This window comes from Pygoscelis adeliae, unplaced genomic scaffold, assembly GCF_000699105.1.
Source record: "Pygoscelis adeliae isolate BGI_AS28 unplaced genomic scaffold, ASM69910v1 Scaffold123, whole genome shotgun sequence".
Taxonomy (NCBI): Eukaryota; Metazoa; Chordata; class Aves; order Sphenisciformes; family Spheniscidae; genus Pygoscelis; species Pygoscelis adeliae.
The window spans coordinates 853,160-866,206 of NW_008824650.1; the positions used below are offsets into that span (position 1 = coordinate 853,160).

General features: G+C 40.7%; 1 protein-coding gene across 1 annotated transcript in view; it reads right to left on the reverse strand.

The window, feature by feature from the left end:
* Positions 1–4,519: 4,519 nt before the first annotated feature.
* INSIG1 (insulin induced gene 1) overlaps positions 4,520–13,047 on the reverse strand; it is a 9,564-nt gene continuing 1,036 nt past the window's right edge. Inside the window, exons 2-5 of the mRNA XM_009322490.1 lie at positions 11,531–11,655; positions 10,663–10,829; positions 10,075–10,174; positions 4,520–6,831 (exon numbers count right to left, since the gene is read on the reverse strand). Of these exons, the coding sequence (XP_009320765.1) occupies positions 6,802–6,831; positions 10,075–10,174; positions 10,663–10,829; positions 11,531–11,655 (422 nt within the window). The 3' untranslated portion in view covers positions 4,520–6,801. The remainder of the gene's footprint in view (positions 6,832–10,074; positions 10,175–10,662; positions 10,830–11,530; positions 11,656–13,047) is intronic.

Genomic DNA, 13,047 nt, shown 5'->3' on the forward strand with positions numbered 1-13,047 from the left:
CAGCCCTGAGCCATGACGGTCACCACTGCTCCGCTATGGCTGTTGCTCCCTTCTGTGAGCAGAACTCCAGACCTGAAGCTGTGTGTGACGCTCAGCGCATCTCCGGTCCCACTGACTTCACCCACGATACACCTCATGTCCCTTGGGTTTGAATCCTTTCTGGGATCAGGACTTCATTGACTCCACTGTCTGGGTGCTTCAGTAAAGCAAGGAAAAATGTTTAAAACCAGAGCTTGCAAAGAAATTCATTGCTGCAGAGTTCTGCATGGAAATGAAAGAGCTCTGCTGGTCTAGACAAGATCTCTGTTGCACAAGAAAGCCCTTGAAGTTTTGATTTCTGCCCTGTTTACTTTGTTAATGCTGGGTAAGTCAGCAGGGTGTGTATTCCTGGTGATTCTTCCTTAGCTCAAGCTCTACATCTCTGTTAGCTTCACAGATTTCTGGACTACGCTGTCTGATCCTTGCAGTGCAAAACTTGGAGTGGGCTTGCGCGATGCTGGCTGGCATGTGTTGCACCTCCTTCCTGCACCAGTTCGCTTCACCTCTTCCACCAGCCCAGCAGCAGCAAATTCCCTGGAGAAATCAAAGCCCATTGCTCAGCCCACCAGCACGGCTCCACGCAGTGCCCAGGCTCCTACACTATGGGGTCCTGGTGCGAGAGCTCAGCAGCACAGACCCCCACCAGACGGACCCTCCAGCCCTGGTCTGCCAGCTGCATGCCAGGAGTGATCAGGGATCACAGACAAGTTTTCCTGCTTTTGGATGACATCAGGTTCAAATTACACCTAGCATTAAATTCAACAGCAGCTTGTTTTTTATAAAGCAGCAACAGTGCAATAGGTACTGGTATTAAAAACTGAATGATGGCTCGTAGGTTTCAGAGTTAACACACAGCCTGAGGTATCCCAGCTCCAAGAGCAGCAGTCTCCAGTACAACATGACAGCTACGTAGCTGGCACTGCAACGCTGCTCTTCTGAGCCAGGGCAGAACAGATGAGAAAAATTTGGGGTTTTTTTTTCTGTTTTGTTTGTTTGTTTTTTTTTTTTTTTTAAAAGAACCCTTCAGTTCATCTTCTGAAATGCAGTTGTCAGAACAAGGCAGAGATTCTGCAGAACAACCCAGCTCCTTGCTTGCTCCCCAAGGCACTGAGGTGGGGGATACGGATCCTTCCAGCAAGTTGATTTTTTTTATTGTGCAAAGAGGTTCAGAGACAGGCAGGAAAAGAGGGGGGAAAAAGCCTTGAACAAGCTGAGAGTAAAGTCTGAGAACAAAAATGTCCAGACAGCGCAGTGTGCAGACTACAGATCCAGCACAGGTCTCTGCTGCCTTTCCAGCCACCGTTGGGGTGGCATGGAGAAGGATGAAGTCCGAAGGGTGATGAAGCCAGTGTTGAGCCCGGAGGAGGCTGTTTAACCAAGAAGGGGATGTGAAGGAAGAAGAAAGTGATTAACCCTGGGCCAGGAAATAAAAGATTGATGAGGGGTGCAAGTGAGCAAGGAGATACTTAGTAAAAGTGATCAGGAATTTTTTGAAAAAACTTTTTTTTTTTGCCAAAAAGTGCTGATTTATCAAAAGAAAAGATAATTCCTAAACCAACACATTCTTATGAAATTCTGTAACATGAAAATTAACTGGGAAAAAAGTTTGGAAATTGAAATTGCTCATCCCATTTTTAAAAAAAAGTGTGGTTTAGATTTTTGAATTGGTAAAACATTGTCTTGTTAAACAACTTGGACCACTTGTCAAAGGTCAGAATCAACACATTTCAAGATGGTAACAAGTGTTTCAGCTGACCCAAACTTTGTGCTCGGAGGTCTTGACTTCATGCAAAAGAAATAAGGGTCTGTTCTTGTTTTTACCGCAGTCAGTGGCAGATCTCCCACCGCCACCTCTGATGGAGGACTTTTGTCGTCACTGGAAGACATGAACAGGTAGTGCCATGTTTGGGCAGTTGCCCTCACATACGTGCCAGTCTGTGGCGACAAGAAGCAACGTGAACCCACAAAACCGCACCTCACGGGCCAGACCAATGGATCTCAAGAGATGAGCTGAAGAGCACCCTAACGTCTCCAGGAAACCCCAAACCTCAGTGACCTCTCTCAGTGATCTCACCGTCTCCTGCTCCTAAATGACCTCTGTAACATAACATCTCCTTTGTGTCCAAGTCGAAGGTTTAGGAGTCCCCCTCCAAAAAAGGAATCACAACCCCCTTGTTCAATCCTGTATGACCCAGTAATTCTTTGGTGATGGCTAGGAAAGGCTGTAGGTACTGCCGGGCACGTTCCCAGTTGGCCGTGGGCCTTTCTGCACTGCAGGATGAAGCCCTCTCCAAGCTGTGCTTGTCCCAAGCCAGATTCTGCAATGCAGGAGCATGTGATTTTCTGTCTGGTGGTAAAATGGAGAGAAAGGGTGGAAAAAACTTTCCTCTCCTCCATCCTCCCCAGCAAAACGCAGGCTAGCTGTAATTCATTCTGTGACTATTACAGTTCTTGCTACTCAGCTGCTTTTGACCAGTTAGAAAACAAATAATCAACATCAGCACAAACAATGCTCAACATCTATTGCTTTTGGGAAGAGGAAGCTTGGAGCATCCCTGGAGCAGCTACAGGAGTTGGCCTCCCCTTCCCAGCTCCAAGCCACACCAGGCTGGCCCGAGAGATACTTGCCTGGCTGCCACAGGGCAGTGCTGGAGCCACTGACCAGCTACTGACCCAGCAGAAAATGATGTAGCCGTGTTTGATTTCTGTGCAAAAATGCCAATTTGTAACTGGTATTTTAATCCCTAGGAAACATAGCAAGTTGGTGTGATCTCTGTAGCCCTTGTCTGATACTTAATATAACAATATAATAGCACTCAAACTACTCAATACACATGCATGACTTACTGTAATAGAGAAAACATCATTTGCAGCTGGAGAAAGACTCACTGAGTAACACTCATGTAAGCTCTGACCCTTCAGGACTTTTTGGGCAGTAATGCATTATTTATAGAAATTATCATATGTACTTTGAATTCTGTCTTTGAAAGTTAACCAGATGAGGCCAGTAGCACCATCACAACCTACAAACTCTCTTGTCACACAGATAGGCAAGAGGACTGTGGTCTTATTGCATATATAATTCACCTGTCCCCAGTTGTAGCCCATGAAGACAGACCATCATCACTACACAAGAGGGGGATTTAAATGCAGGGGAAGGACTCCAACCTAGGCATGGGGCAACTCGTGGTATTTCACTGCCCAGAGAATATAGGTACCTTTCTTGACCTTTTAGCTGGAAGAACCTGTGATCACCCCTACCTCTCACAGGTTTCCAAGATAGGGCCCTCAATGATCTCTTATATAAAGGATGCTTTGTTCAATTAGTCCAGCATGTAATGCTTTGTTCTCATGAATTTTGGAGCTACTCTGACATGCAGTAAGGCAATTGAGACTTAATTTCATTATTCATCTCAATATGTTCCTGTTGTATTCAGAGAACAGACCATGGGCCCTCCTGTGGCTAATTTAGCACCTGCAAATCCCCATGCTTAAAGCCAAAGGCTGAATAACCTACTGAATGAATTTGCAGGAACTATGCACAGGTCAAATCATTGCTCTTGCTGGGAAGACTTTTTTCTCCTTAGAAACTTTGTACACACTTTCCTGTCTCAAAAGGAGACCATCATGTCCTAGTTCTCCAAGACTAGGCTGTATCCCATTTTTTTTTAAATAATATATATTTTTAATTCCTTTTGACAATATCTGAGCAGAGTTTGAGGGAAAGCAATGTACCCGGAGGATATGGGCCATCCTCAGATTAGAGCTGTTAACAGCTACCTCCTCAGCTGCCATGGAGCACACACTGAAGTTAAGCAAGCACAGGCTACTTAAGCTAAAATAGTTAAAAAGTTCCTAATGAAGCTTTCTTCACCTAAGCCAACAGACTCTGTACTGATACGAAGATTGATCAAAAAGCCATTCTACTGTTTCCACCACAAACATAGCAGCTTCTAAAAGTCTGAAAAAAATATTTAAGTGCAGTTAAATTGAAGACTCTTTGTCTAAATTTGCAAGATGCTATCCTCCCTGAATCAGATGATGCAAGTTTTAGAATTGCTTAGCCTTATCAACTGTGCTTACTCATTCTTACTGTTTGCACTCTTTAAGATGCTTCAGAATTTAGTAATCATTACTGCAGATAACCAAGTCTCAACAGCAATTTGCATGCTTACCCTGCCCCCTCCATATTTTGTTTCGAATTTTGAATTTCAGCATCTTGGAAGACAACGGTAATAAGATTCTGTACCTTAAGTCACATAACCGTAACATACACTTATGCTACTTTCTTGGCACAGTAGCAAGACTTTTTCCTCAACTATATAACCCAAGCTGCAAACCCCTCTAAAAGCTAATCTCTAAATTCAGTTTAGGATTATTTTTTTTTTAAACCACTGAGCATTTGTCATGCAACCATAACAACTGTCCTTTTCAGGAAAGATTCCTGCATAACGTGAATACAGAGAATCCAAGGCAAACATGACTTGATCTTAAAACTTTAATAGTAAAAAAAGTGTAAAACCAAACACACCGCTGAAAACTTATCAGTAAGAATGAGAATTTAAGTGTTCAAATTCAGAGTAGTGCAAATTTTCTTCACTCCCCTCCTGCCTCTTCCAAACTTAAATCACTTTGGTTAAGATACTCAGAAGTATTGGCAAAAAATGAACTTTTGACTTACATTTTTGGCTGCATTATTTCTAACACATACAGATTTAGTTTCAGTCTTTACAAATAAATCTTAAATACTTCTCTATCATTCAAACAGCTGTAGAGATCACTGTCACCTTTACTTACATCTGGTTTTATAACATTTTGAAATTGGTTTCAAGATGATTACAAAACTGTCTCCCCAGCAGGTAGCGTACTTCTTAAAACAGCTGAGCTGATCCAGTCCTGATCTGAGGACTTAATTTCTTCACAGAGTCCTATAACATGATTATTTAGGTTTTAAACATTTGAGGAAGGATCTTATACCAATGAAATTACTCTTGATTCACACCAAAGCAAGATTAGAATTGGGGTCCGCTCTGTAACACAGACTTTGTGCTAAACTTTTCCTGCTACAAAAAAGCACAAGCAGTAGTTATAGCATTCCCTTAGAAGAGTGAAAACAGCCACAACACTGCTTCCTTGCCTCAACATCTTTTTTGATGCGTCAGTCTTTAACCGATGCCTCTAACTATATCTGAAGCCATGTTAAGATTGGAAATGAACACAAAAATTTTGCATAATACAAAAAGGCAAATCCATAAAAGTTTACAAGTACACCATAACCACAAAATTGGAGTATTTCTAAAAATTTGGGTTCAATGAAAGATACAACAAAACTAGCTTTACTAGTTAAATAAATTATTGCTCCATTTGACTCCATGCAGCATTGAAATGAACTCAGAACCCTTTTCTCTTTAATCTCTCATAAGAAATGATCGATATTGAAGAGAACATGAGGCTCAGATTTACTGTACATTGCACTTCAACTTTAAGACCTAATACTTGCTATTTAGGTCTCCTATGGTCTAAGCTATCAAATGAATACGTTGTGCTCACCAAAACTAAGTATTAAGAAACACCAAATGTTTAATGTAGTGACATAAGCACTTTTTTTTTTTAAGAAGGCAATCACAGATTGCAAGTTCTATAGGGTTGTGAAAAAACAAGTAGTGATCTCTTTCAGAAGCTGAACGGAGAAAACAAGCTGTTCGCTATTCTTCACACACAGTTTAAAATCACATTTTAGGCCTGCTTCTGTTTCCAATCGTTTCAGTCAAAACCCTGACTCAAGCAGAAGCAAGATCAAGGACACCTCTAGGAGGAAACTGCAGATCTAAGGAGTTGGGGGCACACGCTCAGTGGCCAAGCAATGGCCTGCAACGCATGTTTTTTCAGTGACACCAGACATTTAAGACACCCAAGACCTCCTTCAGTGAGATACTGAACCATATGTCTCATATTAAGCAGGAGTACTCACACACACTTAAATTTCTTACTGAATTGGGGCCAGAACTCGATTCTTGCAAATCTGACTGCAAGTTTCAGAAGTATTGAAATTTCCAGTCAGAATTTCCTGATAAAGTTCACATTAGAACAAGATTGTCTCCAGTGTTCACCTATTGTACTGAAGTAATTTAGAAATTCCAGACTAGGTGACTTCCCACCTTTCATCCCTCCAACCCTCTCCACCATCAAAGACAGAAACTTAATGCAGCATTACAAGTAAGGGCATGATTCCTTCATAAGACTCCTAAAAGCATTAGTGCAATGCCTTTAATCTGTTTCGATCACTCTTATTTTTAAATAACCCTATTATTTAAAGATTTGGATAAATACTATTCCTATTAAACCATACTTCATCATTGTTAAGCACCATCAATCTACTTCCTTTGGGCACTGATACAAGAGCTTGTAATTAAATTTCAGTTTCAAGGCTTTAAAATACGGCAGCTGCTTCAATAACTTACATTGGAATCTAATACTTGGAAAACTGCCACTTAGCCTAAACAGTTGTATGCAACTTGGTGTTCAACTCTTCCAGAGAACAGCCATACGCAAATGCTTATGCAGTAAATCAGGGTAAGATTTCAAGATAAGCAGTTAATTTCACTTGGCTATTCTAAGAGTGGATTAATATTTTTTCCACAAGTCATTTGTGCAGTGAGCCCATACAGAGATTATTTTTTCTAAATAATCTTCAATTTGAAACAGGAACACATCTTCGTAATGTTGCTTTCACACTGGCACTGTGCTCTCTTCTTCAAAGATTTAGTCATTGTGTGGTTTCTCTGGAATACCCTATGGATAAAAAACAAACACACACGTTATATTTTAATGCCATCTGATAAGCAACTACATTATGCAATATTTTCAATGATTAAATAGTCAACTAACTTCAGTTAGGCTGACAATGACCTAGCAGATGTAGTTTCTTATAAAAGCTCAACAAGGATGTGCTCCTTAACTGTGGACAAAAAAGTCACTGTGGGTCTGTGCTGCCTCAGTTAGTGCATCTGATAAATCCATCTACTAATCGCACTGCTTTTTATAAGACTTTGTTAGCTTTCCTCCCTATCTCAGTTTATTTCTTAGCAGAAGGTACACAGTGCTTCACTTAATGGGCATCAAGTCAGTTTGGTTTTTTTTTTTTTAACAGCCCTCTTTCAAACTGTCTTCAAGCGTAAGTCACTTTATTTTCCAATCAAAGCCTGGTATCAGACAGACTTACTCACTTCCTCCTAGGTCCCTTTTCTAGGATGCCAGTGTAAGAAATTTAACCAACTTTTCTTTAAAACAAAGCTTGTAATATGTTCTTCTCATTCTAGCACTGAAATGCCAACGTATTTGCAAGTACTGAATGTGTTCACAGTTCTGCAGCCTCAAGCAGTAGCAAACAATAGGTATTTGTGAGGTCCAAGTTCTGAATACCACCCTTGTTTGCCAGATGTTGAGAGCGATGGTTACAACTCAAAGTGAAGCGTTGCCATCCATTTAACCCAGCTGATGAGCACTGACTGAGCAACTTTAGGTGTCACAATGAGCAGCAAGAGCTAATAGCAGCAGCAGCACCTTCACCTTTTCTTCTGAAATCAAGTTATTAATGTTGGATTTCATCCTCAAGCTGATATAAAAAAAACCCCAACAAACCAACCCCCAAACCCTCTGCTAACAGCAGGTTTGCTTAAAGGTAACACTGCACATGGTCACTGCATGTAAGCTCACTTGAAATCCAGTGATTGAAAAGCAGCAAGCACCTCCCAGCTAATGTTTCTCAGGATGGGAGGGGATGTCTCAGGGACATTTCTCATTCTACTCTCCTAATTTCTTTTCTAACTGCAAAAGCTAGGCAGGGGCTGAGGAAGAAGCAAGGCAACTTTACTCCACTAGAGTGTTTTCCACAGGTGCCACCTTCTACTCTAGACGCGACCAGAAAATATCTACTGTTTGATCTGCACCTGCTACAGGCAGCCAAACAGCTCAGGGACTACAGGAGAATATAGCTACAAAAAGAACTGTTTTATTCAGGTTTAGTTTGAAAAACGCAATATTCCATCTACTTGCCACATTTGCAACGGCTGACAAGACAGACTGGTGCTTTTGGATCATCTCTATAGAAGAAAGACCTAGTTGACTGAATGCTACCATTCTATTTTAGAAGTGGAATTCTTTGAATTTCCAGCACTGAATGCTTCACAGTGACTTGCAGAAGTGTTCCTATTGAAAATGTTGGGCTTCTCCAAGTTTTTCCAGACTAAGTAATGGTAATGTAAAACACATGAGAAGATACCTCTGGATAACCGGAATAGAATGCTTTGCCTTGCCAGCTTCCCTCTTTCTTTGTAAGGAAGATGACAAGACTGATGGGAAAGTTGCAGGCAGGAGCCAGTCTGGTTTTAACTACATTCAGTAGCGAGATGCCAGGTGAAAAGAAGGCAGAGAAAAATAAGTAGTAGTCCTATGTGCCTAAATTTATTTTAGCTCTCCCTTCCTTTGCTCTCTAACATAAGAAGCATAGCAACTGGAAGTACTGCATATGCCGATGTCAAATATAGAAATGTAGCATACAACTGACTACAATTTTATTCTGAGACTCTGCTTGCAATAGCAAAGCTTAAATAAACTATATTAATATATCCTTTTCACTTGATGCGAGTGGCAAATTTAAAAAGAGAAGTTATACCCTCTCTTCCCCCCACACATGTAGTCCTGAGAAAAAACACACGCAGACAGTATGCACCACTGGGATTTGAAGGGGGAATAGTGAGCTCCTATGTTAGAGCCTCAGAGCAAACCAAAATTGACTGTGAAGTTAAGATTGTGACCATGGTCCCAGGAAATCTGTAACGTGGTATCACGTCAGCATGAAAGAAAAACCTCAAGAGCAAGAGCAGGTTTGCCCCATGCTTTTTTTTTTTTAAACAGCCTTTTCTACAAGAGGTTACTGTTAATTTAGTGTAACCGAGAATCAATACTAAAGACATTGATCTTCAATGTTAGCCAGTGGTTGTCAAGCAACATGGCTCTCTTCCCCAGCTTGTTTGCAAGCCTGTCCATCTACAGCATCAAGTTCAGATATCCACATTAGAAGTACATTAGCATCCATCCGCTGGGTTAGCAAGGCTAGGCAGAAGAGACAGAAAGCCTGTTCCAGGGAAGACAGCTAGCTTTAGGCTAATTTTTACTCATTCATGGTTCAGTCCCAAAAAGCAGCTGCCCCCCTTGCTAAACAGTTCAGAGACTAGTATTTCAGGAACTCCCAAGTCTACAAATGCCCTTCCTTCAGTAAAGATTAAAGGCGCCTAAACCACAGCAGCCTTAGAGAAGTTAAATACTTGAAGGATGTTTTCCAGGATAAAGGACTTATGTAGCAAAGAAGACAGAAGTTAAATCAATACAGTATTAATTATTACTATCCATCAGTGTCACAACACTTTTCACAACCAAGTCTTAGGCTGATGTGCAAGCATACAGCCAGGTTTACTCTTAAGTACGCTACAAGGAACTAATTACTTAAGAACCTAGCAAATGAGATAGTAATTTATACTACATTATCCCATATATGGAGTGACACTTGAATTACATCTTAAGTGACCAGAAAGAGCGTATTTGATTCTAGAGTGGTAGAATTTAATGCTGTAGAGGGACATTTCCTTTCATCTACATAACAAAAATGCTTTACTGCATAAATAATTAGAGAAAGCCCATCTGTGTCTCAGTTTTCTAGCTACCTTAGGTGTTAATTCAAAGTAATGACGGAGTGGGAGTGATTAAGATTCTCACCAGAAGCGGCATACTGATTCCACCCTTATTTAGGCTGTTGCTGGCAAAAGTTAAATACAGAAGATACTCAAACACTTACTAAGACAATTCCCACTCCACTGGCAACACAGGTTGTACGCTTACATTTCAACTCTTGGGAAGATATCTATTTATCTCTGTCAATTTGTGAGTCATACCCTTAAAGGCATAGTTTGTTCTTGGACTAACAACAATGGAAGGTGTTTGGATTGTTAAAGGAAATGCTAATTATACAGTAATTACCATAGCTAGTTGGCGTCCTATGTTTCCTACAGTCACACCTCCTGAGAAAAATATACATGGAAGCCAAGAACGGATGTAAAGAAAATCTGGGGAGGTATACCTAGTAAACAAAAGGAAATAAGTTAGAGACAAGTTATTATCATCACCTTACATACTGTTAGAAGATGCTATAGAATTCTCTTCCTGGGCCCAAACAAAAAAACCCCAAAACAGTAACACAGGAGAAGAAATAGGGAGACCAAATTAAGTCTGTTAACTTAATAAGCTTCTAAAACCCAATGTGCTAGCCAGCAAAGTTTAGAAATTGTCTCTCCTGAGAGCCAGTTAATGGTATACCAAGCCAGTAGAAGTTCAGTTTGCTGAGCTGTTACCATTTCAACATACATCCCAATTTGTCTGCTCCCCACCCTCCACCCCCAGCTCTCAATCTGATCATTTGGAACAACTGGACAACTAGTTGCCTTAGACACACAAAATGTCTTATTATAAAAACATGCCAAATACGTTAATAACTAACTTCCAGTGCATGTGCACCCGTTTTTAGTTAAGACAAGAGAGTTGAAGCAGTATTTTAAAAGCATAACTTACTGATAAACACCATTATATACAAGAAACTGGGTTATCAGAGTTGCTACAAAGGCTATTGTAATTCCAAGTCCGAGACCACTTCTTGAACGATCAAATGTCCACCAAAGACCCAGTGATAAGGCTGCTAGAGTCAGGGACAGCTGGACATTGTTTGCAAAATCTAGTTTCTGGAAAAAGATGTTAAGGACAATCCTTTTAAGTCTGCAGACATCCTGCTGCTGAAACTGAACAAGGGAAAACTCAAACTGAAAGTGAGCACATTTCTGCATCTCTAAATACAATACATTAAGGATCTGGTTTTCAGATCTGCCGAGCAATCATAGCTCTTGCTGACTTTGACTGGAGTGTGAGTGCAAAAGCAACATCAATTTTTGTCACACTGAGCATCTAATGAATATACTATATTACAATATATTTAACTTTTATGGATTTTTTGGATTTTTGTCTCAAGTAACCCAGTTATCCCTGCCGATTTAGGTTTTCTGCTCAAACCATCATTATTGAACACAAAGAACACTCTTACTGAACAGTTCAGTGTACCTCACTAGTTAATTGTGTTAAGTATTAGACACAGACAACATACAGATTAAAATAACACAACTTATACTGTTACACTTGCAGTTAAACCAGACATACTATGATGGCTATCCCTCCCCCCTCCCAGGGAACCCCCCAACTACTTTTAAGTGAAGTGTGTTATCTATCTTAGAGTAACTACTGCAGTGTACTGCAGGTCTCACAGAAGTTTATGTCTCTGCCAGCAGCACCATCCTTACCTTTGTAATTCTCCCAGACGTGACTGGGAGAGATTGCTTCATGACAATAGACTAAGCACATCGAGCAACAATGTAAACTAGTTCAAGGATACGGCACTTGCATGATTAATGCCAACGAAAACTGCTATACATCGCATTACGCTGGCCCACTCTCTCTTGAATTTGTGTGGTTCCCCAAGGTGGCTGTCAATGCAGGGATACAGCAGGCCAACGACAGCTGCAAGAGAAGTAATACTACTTGTACTAACTGTTATACAATGATTACTTCAATATTACTAAATATTAGTTTGGCAAATAAGTGCTTCACAAAGTAGTGAGGTGCTTATCACACTACTGTAAGCCTGATGAAGACAAGACAATTATTACCCCCCCCCTTTAGAAAAGAAAAAAGCCCACTCTAACAAGCAATATTCTGTTTGAACCTTTAAAGCAGAGATACCTTAACATCGCAATATGTATCTGACTTCAAGCTCCTTTTCTCCCACGAGCACATCTCATCTGACATCCTGAGCAGATGCTTGTTTTGTACCAATAAATAACAAAGCATAACGAAAAGCTTAATTACAGTGAGGAATGGAATACACGTTTACTGCTCATGTGCAGGGCAGACAGTTTTATGAACTTGACTCATTAGTTGTGAATCAGGCCCTGAATTAAATATTTGCCTGGACTCAAGAGTTTCTTGGTAGAGCTGCTTTCTTTCCTTCTGCGGGGCTGTAAGTCAGCCTACGCTGCCATCCAAATCAGATCAATTTTAATAGCAAACAGGAGCAGAACTGAACTTAAAGAAGCACCTGCCATCAGTCATATTTATGTCAGGGGAAAATAACTACTCATACTATTACCCAGACAAAGTTTTTATCCTCATGTAGCATTTTCTCAGCCTTATCAGTCTGCTAATTGGTTGCAGAAGAAAAACATAGGCTAGTGTTAGCTCAGTTGCTAGCACAAACGCTAGATGAGTTTCATTCTTCTAAGCCTTGCAACTCCATGTGTTGTCACCAACTCCAGGGCTGGACATGCTACTTTAACAGTATGGAACATGTATATTTGTTTCCCCTACCCCCCCCAAAAATAAACTCCTAAGACGAATAACTTCCATGATAAGAAGGCTACAAGACATACCATTCTAAGAAAAACATGTGATCTGAAACTGGAAGAGTTTCATTATTCCGATGCCAGTTACCAGGACTTTTACCTTATGATAACAGCTAAAAGCCAAAGTTTAATCCAACTGCGACAGGACTACGAGAACCCTCATTGGAGCACATCTTGTGGCAATCTCTTTTTACTACGCAGTTTATCATTCATTCAAGTTTGGTTTATCATTCACGCTCCCTTACTATGAGGTACAAATAGCACGTGACAATATCACTGCATTACAAAACAAGTGGAAGAGGCGTTTAGAGTACTTTCAATGCAAGATAAAAGAGATTACAGTGGGTTTAGTTCCTCAGATTTAACACCTTTTTAATCCCCCAACCTTACATCGAGGACTTATTTTGTTTTGACGAGGAGGGACTTATTTAACGCTGGCGCACCGGGTAAGTGCCGGCTCCTGCGCCAACCGCACCGCGGCCCGGCGTTTCTGGGGTATTTCGCGCTGCAG